The following is a 21159-nucleotide window of genomic DNA, read 5'->3' as shown; positions in this document are numbered from 1 at the left end:
TCTCAGGGTATCAATTTTAGAATTTCTGATTAACTCTAATGGGTTTTTTTTTCTTTCTCTTAAAGTCAAACCATCTTTAAAAGATACATGGATGTAGCTGGAAATGCACTTTTGAAATTCTTTCATAATCAATCATTCCAATTCTTTAAACAGTGAAAATACGCCATTACCATGTATGTCAGTATAGTTGTCTAGAATTTTACAAAATTCAGGGGATGCTAAGAAATTCATAGCAGAAAGTTAATCATTTTTTTTTAATCCACCCAGGACAACATCCCTAAAGCAAATGTAATGAAAGATGCATGGTGTTATCAAAATTGTACATTATTTTAGAAAATTGGAAACAGAGTAAAATCATCCATGATTTTGTCACCAAAATTTAATAAACAATCCATTGCCAATGCAAAAGATGCAGGAGACACAGGTTTGATCCCTGGGTTGGGAAGATCCCCTGGAGAAGGAAATGTCAACCCACTCCAGTATTCTTGCCTGCAAAATCCTATGGGCAAAGGAGCCTGGTAGGGTACAGTCCATGGAGTCGCAATGGACAAGAATACTGTAGTGGGTTGCCATACCCTCCTCCAGGGGATCTTCCCAAGCCAGGGATTGAACCCAAGTCTTTTGCATTGGCAGGCAGATTCTTTACCACTGAGCCACCAGGGAAGCCCGTATCAATCTTTTTAACAACCTTCTTTTTAAATTAATTTAACAGGTGACAATCATGTTGCAATATATAAATTTATCAAATCAACACATTGTATACCTTGAACTTATACAATGTTAAGTCAATTATATCTCAATTGAAACTATTAATTTTTTAAAAATAAGCAATGAAACTTCATCTATCCGACTGAAAGACTTTCACGTAGAAATTTTAATAGCAATTTCACGTAGACATTTTAATCTACTTATTCTGTCTCAATGACCAAGGCATATCATTTTTTAATCACAAATACCCAATTTTAGTTATTATTGATTCTAAATGGTATTAATATCTGGTAGGATAGATGAAGTTTCATTGCTTATTTTTATATATTGCAACATGATTATCACCTGTTAAATTAATTTAAAAAGAAGGTTGTTAAAAAGATTGATACGGGCTTCCCTGGTGGCTCAGTGGCAAAGAAACTGCCTGCCAATGCAGAAGACTTGGGTTCAATCCCTGGTTTGGGAAGATCCCCTGGAGGAGGGCGTGGCAACCCACTACAGTATTCTTGCCTGCAGAGTTTTGTGAACAGAGGAGCCCGGTGGGATCACAGTCCATGGGATCACAGAGTTGGACACAACTGAGCGACTGAACATGCACATGTGCAGTATATATATGTCAATCCCAACCTCCCAGTTCATCCCACCCACCTTCCCCCGTTGCTAACCATACATTTGTTCACTATGTCTGGGACTCTATTTCTGCTTTGTAAATAAGTTCATCTGTACCATTTTTCCAGACTCCACATATAAGCAATATTACATTTCTTTTTCTTTTTCTGGGTTACTTCACTCCATATGACAGCCTCTAGGTCCATCCAGGTCTCTGCAAATGGCACTATTTCATTCCTTTATATGGCTGAATAATTATTTCATTTAAATATATACCGCATCTTAATCCATTCCTCTCAGAGCCATTTTTAAACAACTGTCTTTAAAAACCTGAGCTCTTTTGTAGCACATTCTAAGAGATTATACTCCTTTCTACTCCTTCTTGTTATCCATATGTGTGGTCCTCTCTGCTCCACAATCTCATCTACTGAAGATTTAGTATCAGGCTCATTGCCTTTCTTTGCATCACAGCTTCTATTAATAGTATCATTCTCTCAGTGATTTCAACACCCCTTTGTTGAAATAAATTTCTAGCCCCAGAAAACACTGGGTTTCTAACCACTCCTACTCGAGCTCCCGTATCAGCAAACTTACATCCATGTCCTAGTATACATCGGTATATCAGAAACTCAGTATATCCAGTCATAAAATCCCCAAACACCAAGCCCACTCTGGACTCTATACTCAACATTCCTGGTTCCTCTTCATCCAAACAAGGTTGACTGTGTGGCCCCAACCAATCAGACTGTTTCTACTTTTCTTTGTTCTTATTCTTCATCCTACAAAAGCTTCTTACCTTTCTTCCATTTTATTGTTCTCCTCATGAAAACCTTCCAATTTATAAAGTGTTAAATAAAGTTATCACCTAGATTGTCTTCTTTAATCAGTTTTTAATATAAGGATGGAATCACCAATTCAATGGACATGAACTCGGGCAAACTCTGGGAAATGGTGAGGAACAGGGAAGCCTGGTGTACTGCAGTCTGTGGGGTCATATAGAGTCTGACATGACTTGGCCACTGAACAACAACAATCCTGCCTCTCAGTCCTTTGGGTCTTTTGTCTTCAAAGGTCTTTTTCTCACTTTTATTGTAATCAATGATGGAACCATATTGTAATCTAACCAACACTTCTTATCTTTCTAGAATATACATCCCAATATATCTTGGACTTCCCTTGTGGCTCAGCTAGTAAAGAATCTACCTGCAATGCGGGAGACCTGGGTTCAATCCCTGGGTTGGGAAGATCACTTGGGGAAGGGAAAGGCTACCCACTCCAGTATTCTGGCCTGGAGAATTCCATGGACTGTACAGTCCATGAGATTGCAAGGAGTCGGACACGACTGAGCGACTTTCACTTTCACCTGGATTTCTGATTTACTGACGGCCTTAAGCAGATTAATTTAAACTGACATCACTACCTTCCTGTCTTCATGTCTTTCTTCATTCAGCTTAGATTTATGGTCCATCAATAAAATTATCTCTGTGCATCTATCATCAAATTTATCTCCTTCTTTCCCTGCTGCTTGACAAAACTCCAACCCAACATTTTGGCTATCCTACATCTGTATCTAGGAGCTTAATATGCTTAGAGAAAAATGCACAATTGTGCCAACTGATCTCACTTTAAATGCATGACTATATTCTTAAGTGTGGAGGCCTTGGCATTGCTCTGAAATTGTGCATTAGGCATCTCACCACCCCTCCATTCTCCGAGACTACTCTTTCATGATTTTTTTTTTCTTTCTCCTTAATTACAAACTCCTCAAAATCACTTTCAGCATAAAACTTACTTTTTATTTCACTAGATAGATACAATTGGAAGATACAATAGATACAATTGGAAGAGACCATCCTCTATCACCAAATCCTTTGTTGAGTACATGAGTCACAGTGAAAAAAATTGTTTAATAATCTATCTACCTATCTAACTTCATCATTAGCATTATCATCCATCTGTCTATCTGCTATGTATCAATCAATCAGTGAATCAATAATCTACCTACCTAACTACCATTAAGGACTCTAAAATGTATTGATACTTCAAATCTCCATTTTCTTGATAGCATTATAATCCCTAGTTTTCCTTTCATTGGCATTTAATTTTTATATCTTTGACAAGCCTTTTTCTTATGTTTTATCCATATTATTTCCTTTCATATATGCATTATCCAAACCCATTTTTTAAAAGGAGGTTAACATAATCACTTTCTTTTGTTTATACTGAGGTTTGGAAAAGTCATGGAAATTTAAGACTTGATAAATAATTCTTATTTTCACACTGATGGTTTTTAAAATAGTTGTAATTAAACAAGGCTCAGGACATGCAAGGTGGCAGGAATACAAACTATTTCAAAAGGTCACTGTGCAACAAAGGGTTGGATGTGGCAGATCACTTTTCCTTGGTAATCTCCTCCCAGTGCAGAATAATAATGTTCACTGCAGGGTTCCCCACTAAGTACTTTCAACAAGAGATACACTAACCTTGACTAAACTATTTTCTACTCATTTATGGGGCCTCCCAGCTGTAGGACTATGTCATAACTTGAGGGGTTATTCAATTATCACAGGGTTAATTAATTACTGTGGGTGAAATCATTGTATACATCCACTGAATGAGAGATTTTTGAAAAGCATTCAGTATTACTCTGTGTTGTTTCCTGATCCTTTAAGTGAAAGCTTAATTAGTGACTTTATGAAGGAAATGAGAAGTAATCAAGCAAATTATGTTTTTGAGGGCCTAGTCTTTTTACAGTGAAAATGCGTCCACCATAAGGCTTATTATGTTTTCTGCATTATTCAGTTCCCAGAACAACGCATTTACTGAAAAGGCAACATGGCGCTGTGATCTGCCAGTATAAATAATGCCGGTAGAATAAAGTGTTTAAAACACATTTCCATGGGTGGAAGAGAAATCTCAGACCCAAGAAGGCAAAACATCACATTAAAACATTTTACTTTTTCTAGTTTAATTTTATAAAGAATATTTTTAAATGTTTTAAAAATTAATTTTAATGATCCTTTTTTTTTTATCAAGGAAAGTGAATCTGGAATATTATCTACAAGGTGTTTCTCCTCATCTTCTTTGGTTTAATGTCTGTGTCAGACTCTCCTCTTCTCTTGGGTTATGGGTTGACCAGTAAAAATGGGGAGATTTGAAAAATTAAAAAGAAAATCCCCCCTATTTTTTTCTTATACTGTAGTTTTAACATGGTCATATTAACCCTAACCATAATCTTAGTAAATGGGAAGTTTCAGAATTACGAATTGCTTTTGTAGTGAGTTGGAGAAGGCAATGGCACCCCACTCCAGTACTCTTGCCTGGAAAATCCCATGGGTGGAGGAGCCTGGTAGGCTGCAGTCCATGGGGTCGCTAAGAGTCGGACACAACTGGGAGACTTCACTTTCACTTTTCACTTTCATGCATTGGAGAAGGAAATGGTAACCCACTCGTGTTCTTGCCTGGAGAATCCCAGGGACGGGGGAGCCTGGTGGGTTGCTGTCTATGGGGTCACACAGAGTTGGACACGACTGAAGTGACTTAGCAGTAGCAGTTTGTTGTGAGTAAAAAGTATAGTATATTCCAGGGTGGAATTTAAGGTTAATTGTCTAGGTATTAATACAATTAAATCAGATTTTGTCATGGCATTCATTCATTCAGCCATATCTACTGAGTGCCTGTTACATGCCAGTTCTGGTCTTGTACGCTTGGGATTGAGACGTAAATAAAATTGACAACAATGCCTGCCTCATGGAGCTAATGTTCTAGAAAGAGGGGAAGAACAATAAATAATAAACATAACCATTAGGTGAACTATATGATATCTTAGAAGGTTAAATGAAGCATGCTGGACAAGGAGTAGAGCAAAAGGATGGGTTCATGTGGGAGGTGAGACGCCTTACAATCTTAAGGAGGGTGACTGAGGAAGGCCTCATTCATAAAATGACCTTTAACAAAGACTTGAATTAAGTAAAGCATTGATGCTTTTGAACTGTGGTGTTGGAGAAGACTCTTAAGAGTCCCTGGGACAGTAAGGAGATCCAACCAGTCCATCCTAAAGGAAATCAGTCCTGAATATTCATTGGAAGGACTGATGCTGAAGGTCCAATACTTTGGCCACCTGATGCGAAGAGCTGACTCATTTGAAACGACCTGATGCTGGGAAAGATTGAAGGCGGGAGGAGAAGGGGACGACAGAGGATGAGATAGTTAGATGGCATCACCGACTCAACAGACATGAGTTTGAGTAAACTCTGGGAGTTGGTGACGGACAGGGAGGCCTGGCGTGCTGTGGTCCATGGGATCGCAGCGTCGGACATGACTGAGGAACTGAACTGAACTAAGTAAGAGATTCAGTGTTCTAGGCAAACCCAAAGATAAGAGCGTGCCCCGTGTGTTCATAGAACAGCAAGAAAAAGTGTGAGTGGAGCCAGGTGGTGAGAGGGAGAAAGAAGTGAAGTCAGAGAAGTACAAAACAGGAGCCAATTCAAGCACTGGCTTGAGGGCCCTGGTAAAGAATCGACTTTTTGGATAAAATGAGAAACCACTGGCTTTGACTCTTCCTCTGGGGACATGGGGAGCCACTGAAAGATTCTGAGCAGAGAAGTGATATGATCTGACATTTAATCATCTTAAATGGGTTCAGTCTGCTACTGTGTTTAGAATAGACCCCTAGGGGGCACAAGTGGATGCTGGCAGAGCAGCTAGGATATCACAGTCGTGGAAATGAGAGTTGATGGTGGCTCCCACCAGAGAAGGAATGGTGAGAAGTAGTCATATATACTGTTTACATTCTGAAGGTGGAGCTGAGAAGTTTTCCTGGTAGACTGCATGCAGATGTCAGGGAAAGAGAGGAGTCCAGGATGACACCAAGGTTTTTGGCCTGAGCCGCTGGACAGCTGGCGATGCCATCAGTTAAGATGGTAAAGGATGAGTGGAGGAGTGTCTAGCCGGATGATCAGAAGTACAGATTCAGACATGTTACATTTGAGATCTACCTGTTAGACATCCAAGTGGATAGTTCAACAGGCAGTGGGGTCAAATGAGTGTGAAATTCAGGAAGGAGGTTTAGACTGGAGATACATAACTCTGGGAGGTATTTATCATATACATGGTCCTTAATATCATGAGGCCAATTGATACACCTAAAGAAGTAAGTCTGGATACAGGATAGAAGACACAAGAGTGAGACTTGAGGCACTCTAACACGGAGATACTGGAGAAGGGGGAGAACTAACAAAAGACTTCAGAGGAAACGATCATGCTGATGTTCATCTGAAATTTGCTCCCTCAAGGCGACTGTGATAGGTAAAAGATTAAGAAAGGAGAGACGTTGTTAGGGAATTGATACACAGGGCAGACTAGATGTAGAAACTACCTTCTTCCTTTGCTGTAAGGGGTGAGAGAGAGGACATGAGTGTATGAAAAGTGAAAGTGAAGTTGCTCAGTCATGTCAGACTCTTTCGGACCTCATGGACTGTAGCCCACCCGGCTCCTCCATCCATGGGATTTTCCAGGCAAGAATACTAGAGTGGGTTGCCATTTCCTTCTCCAGGGAATCTTCCTGACCCAGGGATTGAATCCAGGTCTCCCACATTGAGGGCAGACTCTTTACCGTCTAAGCCACCAGGGAATCCCTATATGTGTGTGTGTGTGTTTGTGTGTGTGTGTATACATATATATGTGTGTGTATATATATATATATATGTCTAAATATATATATATGTCTAAATATATATATGTATATATATTTAAGTGAAAGTCACTCAGTTATGTTCTACTCTTTGCGGCCCCATGGACTGGGGCCCGTCAGTCTCCTCTGTCAATGGAATTCTCCAGGCAAGAATACTGGAGTGGGTAGCCTATCCCTTCTCCAGGGGATCTTCCCGACTCAGGGATCGAACTGGGGTCTCCTACATTGCAGGCAGATTCTTTACCAGCTGAGCTATCTACATATAGACTTAAAAATACTATATTGAAAGCGAAACAGCACTTTGTTTGTGAATTCATATGTGTACAATATATTTATATGTGGAATTTCTGGAAGATTCTCAACAAATACTTGTCAAATTACTAAAAATTATGGTTTCTCTTTGCTGATAATTTTAGTGTTATGTTAAAACCATTTTCTTGCATAAAGAGGACACATAAAAACTCTCTTCAATACTTTTTTTCTAGACACACATACCTGTTGAATCAGATGCCAGTTTAGTCAGACATGTAACTTGTTCTTTCTGGATAATTATTTGTCAAAACTCACTGGCAGATAGACACAGTAGGTGTGAATTGTCTATTTCTCTTAACTACAGCAGGTTGGCAATTGTAGTCAATAATACAACCATTGAACATATGAATATCCTCAAATAGGAGGTAGATATTATAATGCAGATCTAAGTAACCTCCACTGAAAGTTAGAGCTTCAATCTACATTAACTAAGAAGCATCCTACATACTTGGGGATTATTCCAGTGAGAATCTTTAATGATTCTTCTCTCCCAGAACCAGAGCACAACTAACACATCTGACTCCTCCTTCAGAATGAGTAAGCAGTATTGCGTACCAGGGTAAGAGGAGATGGCATTGATGTGGGTGGTCCTGATGACACCCACCCGGGTCCCACGGTTGTTTTTCATGCACATGCAGATACATATGGCAATTCCAGCAATGACCCCCATGATGAACACGATTCCAAATACTATGCCAGCAATTGCTGTGCCCCTAAAAGAGAAAAGCAAAATTACATTTATTTAAAAGACTCATAGGGATTCCTCAGCCTTTCAAATACAGTTCCATGAATATATGAAAAGTGCCCTTTTAGGAAAGTTCTTAAGAATAATGTTAAAAAAAAAAACCCCAAAACTCAAGTTTTTCAGTTAATAATTTCCTTTCTAGCATTTTCTCTGCTCCTCTTTCTGGAAACCTATTCTGAAATAAGCCTCTTAGTCTCCTGGATAACTTCTCTGATTTTTCTTATCCCTATTTTCTTGAATTACTTTGTGGGGAATTTCATTGACTTTATCTTCTAAAATTTTACTGAATTCTAGAATTTCAGCGATCGTATTTTTTGTTTCCAGGTGCTCTATCTTATCCTTTATTTCACTTCCTTTTTTTCATAGTGTCCTTTTTTGCTTTTATGGATGCAATTTCTTCTATTAATCTCTAACGTACTCATGATAATATATTTTTTGAGACTATTTTTTCCTATTTCCTCTGTCCTGCCTAGGCTCCTTTTTGTTGATTGTTTACTTTGATCTGTTTGACATTTTCCTTAAATGTCTACTGTGGTTGTTGTTCAGTCACTAAGTTGTGTCTGACTTTTTGGAACCCCATGGACTTCAGCGCTCCAGGCTCTTCTGTCCTCCAATATCTGCCAGAGCTTGCTCAATGATTCCTGAATCTACTCCTATGTTAAAATTTGTGGGTTGGTATTTCAGCGTGCAAAGTCAGTACTGGACAGATGAACCCCACAGTAGGGGATCAACTGAGGTTAGTTCTCATGTTTTGTTTTTCTTTTGGATTGTAGATTTTACTCTTTAAAAGGATCCTCCAGTTTCATACTTGGGGAACATGAGCTGGGCTGGCTGCCAGTTTTCTGGAGCCTAGAGTTTTATCCATAAGAGTATGAACTTTAAAAAAATCCTTGGGCTTTCATCTCAGACATTCAGTCTCATTCTGCTGTGACGGGGGAGGCTTTCAGGATAAGTCTTTAGTAACAAAATCTGTGCTTTAAAAGCATGACTTCTAAAGCCAGACTGCCATGATTCCAACTGTAGCCTTGGGTAACCTTGGGCAAGCTGCTCAATGCCCCAGTTTGGTTATTAATGAAATAAAGGTCAGCTTGGTGCTTTTCTGACTCTCCTCTCGAATTCAATGTCATGAAATAACTGTGTTCCTGGATTCATTGGTCATGTCAATAAGGTCCTATTCTCAAGTGTTATATAAACAGCTATCCTGTACTTTTATAAGACAGGTCCATGATCTCCCATCCCAAGTCCTTGGGTCTAAGTGTGTTCATAAGCCAGGAGTGTTCAGATTTTGGAAAGGGAATATACATATATTGTATATTGTATGATATTCCCACAGCCAGCATCTGGGGCATAACACATGAACATTTCTGAATATTAACACTTGGATTACATGGAAGCTATAAAAAATCCCAGGTTCATTCAGGTCCAGGCTTGCCACCAATTGTACTGTATAAAACCTTTACTTTTCAGGTTCTTTTTTTTTTTTTTTTTTTAAGGATTTCAGAATTGCAGATAAGGAACTGTGGACCTATCTGTATATACGCTTTGCAGTAGAAATCTTCTCTTTATGACTTTCACCCACTCACTTAAAAAAAAACAAACAGAATACTCCATTATGCATTCCAATAGACTCCTTTAAAGTATTCCTACACAATTTTAACTTTGTTAGTAAATTATGAAAGTAGAACATGAGATATTTGGATGGGCTATTAGCAATTAAAGAATGACAGAGTCTAGCAGTTCAGTAAATAAATCCTTTCAAGGAAAAAGATTTATCAAAGGAGATAACGTGAAATTAAAAAAAAAAGTGATCTGGAAACCTCTTTTTCATTGTAATTTTTAGGTCTAAATAAGATTAAATTGGAGGGCTTAATTCATGTCCCAGAAATAATCAATGGCCCAATTATTTAGGCGTAGAGTTTCCAAAGTGTGTGCTACGGAAGCTAAGACATCAAATTGAGGCATATTTATATTCATTAATTCCTCTTTAAATATAAAAAAGTAGAAAATCAGTCACATTTTATTTTCTTGTCATCAGCTCTAGCAAAAGTGTCTGCTCTTGAGGTCAATAATGAGGTTGCAATTAATGTGTTAAGAGGTTTTTTGATTAAATCATGATTTTCATGTCCTTGATACTTTGATACCCCTTAGCAATTATAAGTTAGTTATTTAAAACATGGCAAGTATAAAATTTATAGCATTATTTACTCAGTTATTAAATTAAAAAATAAACAGTAACCTTCCAGTATATAAAGTATTTGGTTTAGTCATCTGTTGGAAAGACAGTCTATTAAGTTGAGAAATTTGACATCAGAAAATCCTTGAAAAAATTTAGGGAATGTATTTTTTTTGAAAGAAAGCATTACAAGGTTTGCATATTTTTTCTTTTCTAAACTTCTAATTTGAAATAATTTTAGATTCCCAGGAAGTTGCAAAAGTCGTGCAGAGAGGTCATGTGTATCCTTCACCAAGTTTTCCCCAAAGGTTACATCTTAGGTAGTCAAAGTGAAACGTGCAAGTCGCTTAATCATGTAGCCCGCCAGGCTTTTCGATCCATGGAATTCACCAGGACAGAATACTGGAGTGGGTCACCATTCCTTTCTCCAGGGGATCTTCCCAACCCAGGGATCGAACCCAAGTCTCTGGCATTGCAGGTGGATTCTTTACCCTCTGAGCCACCAGGGAAGCCCTAGATAGCCAAGTACAACATTAAAACTAGAAACTTGCAATTGGTATAAAGTGTGTGTAGGGCTTCCCTGGTAGCTCAGCTGGTAAAGAATCTGCCTGCAATACAGGAGATCCCAGTTCAATTCCTGGCTTGGGAAGATCCCCTAGAGAAGGGATAGGCTACCCACTCCAGTACTCTTGGGCTTCCCCAGTAGCTCAGCTGGTAAAGAATCTGCCTGCAATGCAGGAGACCTGGATTAGATCCCTGGGTTGGAAAGATCCCCTGGAGAAGGGAACAGCTATCCACTCCAGTATTCTGGCCTGGAGAATTCCATGGACTATGTAATCCATGGGGTCACAAAGAGTTGAACACGACTGAGTGACTTTCACTTTCATGATTGATTCTATGTCATTTTAACACATGCATAGATTTATGCAACCAATTCAGTAAGCAAGGTACTCTTCCATTACCACAAAATATTTCCCTGTGTTCCTTCTTTATAGTCATATACACACCTACCACCATCAATAACCCCTACCACTAATCTGTCCTCTATTTCTATAATTTTGCCATTTCAAGAGTGTTATACAAATGGAATCACATAGCATGTGACTTTCTAAAACAGTCTTTTCTTCACTCAGCATGATGTCCTTAGAAGCCATCTTGACTTTCATGTATAGCAATACATTCCTTTTTATTACTGTGTAATATTCCATCAGATCAGATCAGATCAGACGCTCAGTCGTGTCCGACTCCTTGCGACCCCATGAATCACAGCACGCCAGGCCTCCCTGTCCATCACCAACTCCCGGAGTTCACTGAGAATAGTATGGCTATAACCTAGTTTATTAAGCCGTTACTTATTATAGGACATTTTGGTTATTTCTAGTTTTGCCTTTTCCATTTATAAAACTGCTATGAACAATTATATACTGGTTTTATGTGGACATAAGTATTCAGTTCTCCAGAATAAATGCTCACAAGTAGGACTGCTAGGATATACAAGCATATATTCTATTTTAAAAGAAACTGCCAACTATTTTCCAGACTGACAGTACTATTTTACATTCCCACTAGCAGTGTAGGGGAGATCCAGTTTCTATACATCCTTGCCAACATTTGACATTGCCATTATTTTTTATTTTAGCTATTTTAGTAGGTGTGCAGTGATATCTCATTGTGACATTAATTTACATTTCCCTTTAGTTAGTGAAGCTGAACATTTTTTAATGAACAGATTTGCCATTTCTATATCTTCTTCAGTGAAATGTTTCCTATCTTTTGCTCACGTTCTTATCGGATTGTTTGTGTTTTTTCTGTTGAATTTTTGAGAGTTCTTTGGATATCCTGGATATGAGTCCCTTCTCAGATAAGTAAATTGTAAGTATTTTCTCCCAGCTTTCAGCTTGCCTTTTCATCCTCTTTATAGAGTCTTTGGCAAAAGTGAAAGTTTTTCATTTTAATGAAGTCCAATTTATCAATTTTTTTCTTTTATGAACTGTGCTTTTATTGTCATGTCTAAGAACTCTTCTCCAAGCCCTAGTTTCTGAAGATTCTCTTACGTTTCATTATAGTTTTATGTTTGATGTTTAAATCTATGATCCATTTTGACTTAATTTTGTACATGGTGTCAGATTTAGATTGAGCTTCATTTATTTTGCCCATTGATATCCAACTACTCTGGCACCATTTATTGAAGACACTATCCTTCTTTCATTGCCCTGCTTTTACACCTTTGTCAAAAATCAGTTGGCTTGCTCTTTGGGTGTGTTTTTGGGCTCTGTATATTTTCTTGTTGCTGGATAGGGTGTTTTATAAATGTTGATTAGATTTTGTTGGTTGATGATATTGTTCAGTTCTTCTATATCCTTGTTAATCAATTCTATATCCTTGTTTCTGTCTGGTTCTACTAATTGTTGGTGAAGGATGTTGAAGTTTCCAACTATAATTTTGGGTTTCTGTGTTTCTCTTTTATGTGTTTTGCTCCATACATTTTGCAGCTTTTCTGTTCTGTCTAGACTTCACACTTGACCTTTCTTGACAGGCACTTGGGTGGAGTGGTTTGTTTTTTTTCCCTTATGGTGTTTGGCTATAGTTAAATTAGCTGAGTTGTTACTGTCTAAGAATTTTCTGTTTTGCTAGACTGTTTCTTTCTGGGTCCTTTGACTGAAGAGATCAGGTTTTTGTTGGGGTTTTTATCTGCTTCCATTGGTATCTATGGGTTGTCAGTTTCTTTACCTATAAACCTGGGAGAAATGAGGCGAAAAGAAAACCCAGGGAGCTCACTATTGTGTTGGTCTTCAGCCCATGGGGTTCCTGGCTGTTCTGCCTTCTTTTCTTCACCTTTCAGAATTTTATTGTTTGTTTTATATGTAATATCAAGGGTTTTAAAGTACTCAGAGGGAAGAATAAGGAAATGTGCATCTACTCTAAAAAACCCAAAATATTGCAATATATGGTATTGTTTAAACTGTAAAGTGATTTTTTAAAGTACAATATAAAAACATCCTTATGGAAGAGATTAAAAATGGATGAATAACCTTAAAAACATAGTTTTCAATATTACTTGTGTTTTTAGGGAAAAACTGTGTCATTTATATACTATATATATATATATCTCCTGTGATTTTGAGCTTTTCTTATACATATTAAAGTGAAGTGAAATGAAGTCGCTCAGTCGTGTCCGACTCTTTGTGACCCCATGGACTGTAGCCTACTACGCTCCTCCGTCCATGGGATTTTCCAGGCAAGAGTACTGGAGTGGGTTGCCATTTCCTTCTTCAGAGGATCTTCCTGACCCAGGGATCAAACCCAGGTGTCCCGCACTGTAGGCAGACGCTTTACCGTCTGAGCCACCAGGGAAGATATACATATTAAAACTGGTCCAAAATTTTTAATACACATATTAAGCTAAACTTTTGCACTTGGTCACTCAGTCATGTTTGACTCTTTTCGACCCTTTGATTGAAGCATTCCAAGTCTCCTCTGTCCATGGGATTCTCCACGCAAGAATACTGGAATGGGTAGCCATTTCCTCCTCCAGGGGATCTTCCTGACCCAGGGATCAAACCCTTGTCTCCTGTGTCTCTTGCATTGCAGGCAGATTCTTTACCTGCTAAGCCATAAGGGAAGCCCCTAACCTTACCCACACTTATTAAACTATTAGGGACTAATCCACAAAATTCTTTCTCTGTAATGAAAGTATTTCCTAAAGGCACCTGTTAATCCCTTATTCAGATCAAACCTGAAAGGGCATTTTTCTTGAGAAAAGAAAGAAATATAACTTCTTTTTGGTGTTGTTCTTTTTAATTTTAATTGATGACTTTTTGGATTATAAAGCATAATTCATGTAAATATTTATATATGCAAAGAGAAATTTCTATTTTCAGGGGACTACTGCAACACCTTTTATGAATTCTACAGTTTCACAAGTAATTATGCTTTCGTGCTTTTCATAATTTCACACGAGCTCGGTACTAAACAAAAGCATTTAGTTCACCAGGCAAAATATCAAAGGTTTGTGAACAAATTCTTCTTTTAAACATCCATTATAGTTATTTATTATAGCGAATGACTTTTTTACTCAATTTAGTCTAAGGGAAGGTGAACTATGGCCATGAACCAAATGGGGCCCACTGGTTGTTTCAGAAAATAAAGTTTGATTGGAACAAAGCCAAATCATTTGTTGACCTGTTGTTTGACTGTTTTGATGCTAGAATGGCAAAGCAGAGCAGTTGTGACAGAGACCACGTGGGCACAAACCCTAATATATTTACCATCCTGTGCTTTATAGAATAAGTGTACTGAGTTCTGATTTAATTCACTTGTGAATAAATTAATGCTGCCTTTCCATAGATGATGTTTTGTGAAACATGGCAGTAACAAAATGGTAGCAAAGCAAGCACTAGCATATCCCAGGGACGGCGGAGCCTGGTGGTCTGCTGTCTATGGGGTCGCACAGACTCGGACACGACTGAAGTGACTTAGCAGCAGCAGCAGCAGCATAGGCAAGACAATTTGTACTGAAAAGTGAAAGAGTTAGACTCTGTGCGACCCCAAGTACTGTAGCCCTCCAGGCTCGTCTGTCCATGGAATTCTCCAGGCAAGAATATTGGAGTGGGTTGCCATTCCCTTCTCCAGGGGATCTTCCCAACCCAGGGACTGAACTCAAGTCTTTCCCGCTACAGGCGGATTCTTTACTGTCTGAGCCACCAGGGAAGCCTCATTTCACCACAGAGCATGAGTGGTGACGGCTAACACTGTGGTGTAATAAATAAAAAGTAAACATTTGGGCTTTGTCCCAGGCTCTTGACACACAGTTTTTAAAACCTTCAGAATCTCCGAAGTGACTGAAGTGTCTTTTGTATGCTAAAGAGATCCCTGGTGGCCCATAGAAACCTTAAACAGGGGGTCTGGTCTCCAGAAAGACCAAAGCATAATTAGAGGGTTGGAACGTTCAGTCCCAATTCTGACCTCCAGAGAAGGGATGAGAGGCTAGAGACTGAGTTAACCATCAGTGGTAAATACCGTTTTTTTTCTTTTTGAATTAATTTTTATTGGAGCATAGCTTCTTTACAATGTTGTGTTAATTTCTTCTGTAAAGCAAAATTGGTCAGTTATACATATACATATATCCCTTGCCTTTTGGACTTATAGCCCAGGTCACCACAGTGAACTAAGTCGAGTTCCCTGTGCTACACAGTATGTTCTCATCAGTGGTCTATTTTTAATATAGTATCAATAGTGTGTATGTGTTGATCCCAGTCTCTCAATTCCTCCCACTCTCCCTTTCCCTCTTGGTACCTATATGCTTGTTCTCCAGGTCTGTGTCTTTAATTTCTCCTTTGCAAATAGGATCATCTATACCATTTCGCAGATTCCACACATATGCATTAGTACCCAACGTTTGTTTTTCTGACTTACTTCACTCTGTATGACATTCTCTAGGTCCATCCACATCTCTGCGAAAGACTGGAGAAGACCTTTGAGGGTCCTTGAACTTCAAGGAGATCAAACTTCAGTCCATCCTAAAGGAAAGCAGCCCTCAATATTCATTGGACGGACTGATGCTGAAGCTGAAGCTCTAATACTTTGGCCACCTGATTCGAAGAGCCGACACACTGAAAAGACCCTGATGCTGTGAAAGACTGAGGGCCAGAGGAGAAGGGGACAGAGGATGAGACAGTTGGTGGCATCATCCACTCAATGGAAATGAGTTTGAGCAAACGCCAGGAGATAGTGAAGGACAGGGAAGCCTGGCGTGCTGCATGCAGTCCATGGGATTGCAGAGTCCGACATGACTGAGTGACTGAACAACAACAACGTCATCAATCGTGCCCACAAAGGAAACCTCCATTAAAATCCCCTTTTTTATGGGGGTTCAGAGAGCTTCCATGTTGGTGAACACATCATGGTGCTGGGATGGTGGTGGGCCTGAAGAGGGCACAGCAGCTCTGCAACTCCGCTTCCCCTCACCCAATGCTTTGCTCTATGCATCACATTCCTCCCCTCTGACTGTTCATGAGTTGTATCCTTTATAATCAACTGGTAATAAATGGCAAGTAAAGCATTTTCCAAATAGGAAAAGGAGTACGCCAAGGCTGGATACTGTCACCCTGCTTATTTAACTTATATGCAGAGTACATCATGAGAAATGCCGGGCTGGAAGAAGCACAAGCTGGAATCAAGATTACTGGGAGAAATATCAACAACCTCAGATATGCAGAGGTTCCCTTATGGCAGAAAGTGAAGAGGAACTAAAGAGCTTCTTGATGAAAGTGAAAGAGGAGAGTGAAAAAGTTGGCTTAAAGCTCAACATTCAGAAAACTAAGACCATGGCATCTGGTTCCATCACTTCATGGCAAATAGATAGGGAAACAGTGGAAACAGTGTCAGACTTTCTTTCTTGGGGCTCCAAAATCACTGCAGATGGTGATTGCAGCCATGAAATTAAAAGATGCTTACTCCTTGGAAGGAAAGTTATGACCAACCTAGATAGGATATTCAAAAGCAGAGACATTACTTTGCCAACAAAGGTCTGTCTAGTCAAGGCTATGGTTTTTCCAGTGGTCATGTATGGATGTGAGAGTTGGACTGTGAAGAAAGCTGAGCGCCAAAGAATTGATGCTTTTCAACTGTGATGTTGGAGAAAACTCTTGAGAGTCCCTTGGACTGCAAGGAGATCCAACCAGTCCATTCTAAAGGAGATCAGTCCTGGGTGTTCTTTGGAAGGAATGATGCTAAAGCTGAAACTCCAGTACTTTGGCCACCTGATGCAGAGTTGACTCACTGGAAAAGACTCTGATGCTGGGAGGGATTGGGGGCAGGAGGAGAAGGGGACAACAGAGGATGCGATGGCTGGATGGCATCACTGACTCGATGGACCTGAGTTTGAGTGAATTCCGGGAGTTAGTGATGGACAGGGAGGCCTGGTATGCTGTGATTCATGGGGTCCCAAAGAGTCGGACATGACTGAGTGACTGAATTGAACTGAACTGAAAGCATTTTCCTAAGTCCTATGAGTTGTTCTAACAGTCAGACCTGAAGGAGGAGGCTGTGGGGATCCCTGACTTTGTAGTCAAGTTGGGTGGAAGTGTGAGTAAACTTGGGGACTCAATACTTTTGATTGACATCTGCAAGGAGGGCAATCTGATGAGACTGCTGGGTGATGTGTGTCAGAATTAAATAGAATTATAGGACCTCCCCAGTTAATATGAGAATTGGTTGGTGTCAAGAGGAACAATATGAGAATTGGTTGGTGTCAAGAGGAAACACATCCCACAAGCTTTCTTCTCTGTTCTCCAAAAATCTTTGCAGATGCATATAAATATCAGTGTGTATTGTTTAGCTCCGTGGATGATTTTTGATCCTTTGCTGACAATGGAAAATTTTTGAAGAAAATTATAGATTGAAATGTGTACCAAAATGAGACTTTATAATCAAGATATTAAATGTACTTGTAGTGGCTCTGATGTACTGGGAGACGGGGGTTTATAACAAGGCTCAGAGTTAATATATTTTATTCCACAAGTAGCTTTTCATAAGTAAAAAGGATACTGATAATGTTGCGATTGTTACAATAATATTTACAACACATTTAAACCTCAGTACTGCTATACACCAACTTAAAAATACATATATCTTGACGTGGTTTTACTATTAATTAATGTTTACAGTAAATAGTAAATATGAAAAGAATGCCATTAGGTTATTTCTCTTCTTACTCTGACATACAAATTTATTTTATAAAATAGCATAATATAAAAGACTTATGAATATACCACGTGATAATTTAATTACATCAGTCCCCATTAAATAGGGGCTTCCCTGGTGACTTGGGGCTTTCCTGATAGCTCAGTTGATAAAGAATCGGCCTGCAATGCAAGAGACCCTGGTTCAATTCCTGGGTCGGGAAGATCTGCTGGAGAAGCGATAGGCTACCCATTCTAGTATTCTTGGGCTTGCCTGATGGCTCAGCTGGTAAAGAATCCACCTTCAATGAGGGAGACCTGGGTTCCATCCCTGGATTGGGCAGATCCCCTGGAGAAGGGAAAGGCTACCCACTCCAGTATTCTGGCCTGGAGAATTCCATGGACTGTAGTCCATGGGGTCACAAAAAGTCGGACAGTACCGAGCGACTTTCACCTTCACTTTCACTTCCCTCAGACGGTAAAGAATCTGCTTGCAGAGCTGGAGACCCGGGTTCCACGCAATGCGGGCTACAGGACACGACTGAGCGACCAGTCTCTCAACTGTGTCCACTCTTTGGGATCCTATTGACTGTAGCCCACCAGACTCCTCTGACCATGGAATTCTCCAGGCAAGGATTACTGGCGTGGGTTGCCATTCCCGTCTCCACAGGTCTTCCCAAACTAGGGATCAAATCCGGGTTTCCTGCATTGCAGGCAGATTCTTCATTGTCTGAGCCACCAGGGACACCAACTAACTCGTGTCATGTCCTATTAAATAGAAAAAAAAAAAAGCCACAGAGATATTTGATGCCTGTAAAAGATGCAGGCAGAATTTTAAAATATTTCTATTAGGAGAAACTTTTCAAATGAACATAAGAGATTTTAAGAAGTACGTTAAGTGAGAGAGAAAACTTTTAGAAGAGATTTTTCTGGAATAACTACAACTTCAAAAGAATAAACTTAAGATGAGTTAATTTCCTATTATAATGGAAAATAAGTCATAAATGCAGCAAAATCATTTTATCTTTCTGTTGAAGGAAATATTAAATAATCTTATTTATTTATAATAATCCATAGTGATTAATTTGCTTTTTTTTTTTTTAGTTACTAAGTTGTGTTTGACTCTTTGCAACCATATGGACTATATAGCCCACAAGGCTTCCCTGTCCATGGGATTTCCCAGGCAAGAATATTGGAGCAGGTTGCCATTCCCTTCTCTGGGGGATCTTCCTGACCCAGGGGTCAAACCAGTATCTCCTGCAATGGCAGGCAAATTCTTTACCACTGAGCCACCAGGGAACTAATGCACAAAGTGATTAATTAAATTATGAAAAAAGAAAATCATTCCAACTCCTGGGCTGAAAGTAAAAAGCACACATGAGAAGGATAAAACTTGGTAAAATTTTTCTCCTGACTCATTTATTTGCTCGATAATTACTGTTTTGGCCAGTGCATTAAAATATGTAATACAACATTTTCATGCTCAAAATCTTCAAAACTCATATTTTATTTTACTCCTATCTGCAGTTTGTAAGGCATATAACTTCAGCAAAACTTGCTTAATTTAAAAATGTACATTTTCCTCCTTGTTGCTTTGATAAATCAATATAGAAGAGTAAGAATTGAAAAACATGCTCAATTGAGTATGGTTTTCAATATGGAGAGTATTTAGTTCTGTCCCTTTTATTAAAAACAATAGGACTCCAGAACTAAATATATCTACATCTGTATCTATCTACATATACAAAATATGTAAAATAAGATGACTATAATTTCAGTAAGTTATTGCTAAATATTATTACAATTCAACGTATAAAATGCTTATGAAGAGCAGAAACATCAATCCATATGATTTTCCCAATAAGTCCATATAACTTGCAAAAAAAATTCCTGTAAAATTCAGACATGACAAAGATATTTATGTTGCCTTTTTTTTCCCATTTAGTCCCTCTCTCTAATAACATCATTCAACCTATGCTCTTTCTTGGGATTTTACAGGTAATTTCTCTGTTGTCCTCAGAATAATAAAATTAGAAACTAATTTTTCCCCCTAAATGTTTAAATTCACTTCATTTATGTCTCAGTCCCTGTGGTAGACAATTGTCTACCTCATTATCTATTCTCTACATTTTCCTTGGTAAAAGAACTCTTGATGTAAGTTAACTGGGTACGTGCTGAAATAAATACTTTTTTTTCTAGATACTCTTGAAAGTTCTCTTTTTATGTGGTAAAGTTCTGGAAAAGCGTTGTAAGTAAAATGTTTTGTGAAATCACATAAGATTTCCTTAAGTGATCCTTAAAGACGGCTAGGTTGGGGTTTTTGCCCCTTCTTCCTTATCTTACTCGCCATCTTGTTTTCTGTAATGTGGGTGTGATGGCTGAGTTCTAGTCTCCATGTAGGACCATGAAGCTAGTTCACCTAGAGATGGGGGAGGTATGAATTTGATGAAGTAGGCATCTCTGGTAACTACATGAAGATGTTATATCACTCCCACTTGCCTATCTCTAGATTTCCTTTACATGAGACAGACGCAAACTATTTAAAAAAAAATTATTAAAATCTCTTATTTTAAAGTGTGTGTGTGTGAGAGAGAAATATACTATTTGACCTAATCTTACCTGCTGCTGTTGCTGCTAAGTCACTTCAGTCATGACTGACTCTGTGCGACCCCGTAGACGGCAGCCCCCCAGGCTCCACCGTCCCTGGGATTCTCCAGGCAAGAACACTGGAGTGGGTTGCCATTCCTTCTCCAATGCATGAAAGTGAAAAGTGAAAGTGAAGTCGCTCAGTCGTGTCCGGCTCTTAGCGACCCCATGGATTGCAGCCTACCAGGCTCCTCTGTCCATGGGATTTGCCAGGCAAGAGTATTGGAGTGGGGTGCCATTGCCTTCTCCAAATCTTACCTAATACTACTCTTTTGCCACAATAAGCTAACTGGGTAAACAAAAAGAAATACATAATGAGCAAATAGCAGTTCCTAGGAGCATACAGGCACTCTGAGACCGCTGGGAAAATGTTTCATAAAACCATACCAGGACCAAGAATGCATGAGCCTGCATTCCCTTCTACTAAAGTGAGATTATTCATCTTCTGTGTTATGTAGAATTAAACTTTTATGATTCAGTGTGAGACCTTTGAAAGAATCCCTTCATTGACTACACGTCAAAGATATATACAAAATGAGAATAAAAAATGGTCTTGGATGTGTTGTGAATGGTAGGGTGACCTGCATGATAT

The 21159-nt window shown here is 38.9% G+C and overlaps 1 protein-coding gene across 1 annotated transcript in view; it reads right to left on the bottom strand.

Annotated features, from left to right (window-relative positions):
* Positions 1–21159, bottom strand: part of CYYR1 (cysteine and tyrosine rich 1) — a 117666-nt gene that overhangs the window by 6020 nt on the left and 90487 nt on the right. Inside the window, exon 3 of the mRNA XM_019959940.2 lies at positions 7877–8034. Within this exon, the coding sequence (XP_019815499.1) occupies positions 7877–8034 (158 nt within the window). The remainder of the gene's footprint in view (positions 1–7876; positions 8035–21159) is intronic.

The sequence above is a fragment of the Bos indicus genome, chromosome 1 (assembly GCF_029378745.1).
Source record: "Bos indicus isolate NIAB-ARS_2022 breed Sahiwal x Tharparkar chromosome 1, NIAB-ARS_B.indTharparkar_mat_pri_1.0, whole genome shotgun sequence".
Lineage (NCBI taxonomy): Eukaryota > Metazoa > Chordata > Mammalia > Artiodactyla > Bovidae > Bos > Bos indicus.
The sequence above is the reverse complement of the archived record's forward strand: the minus strand, read 5'-3'. Positions and strand labels throughout refer to the sequence as shown.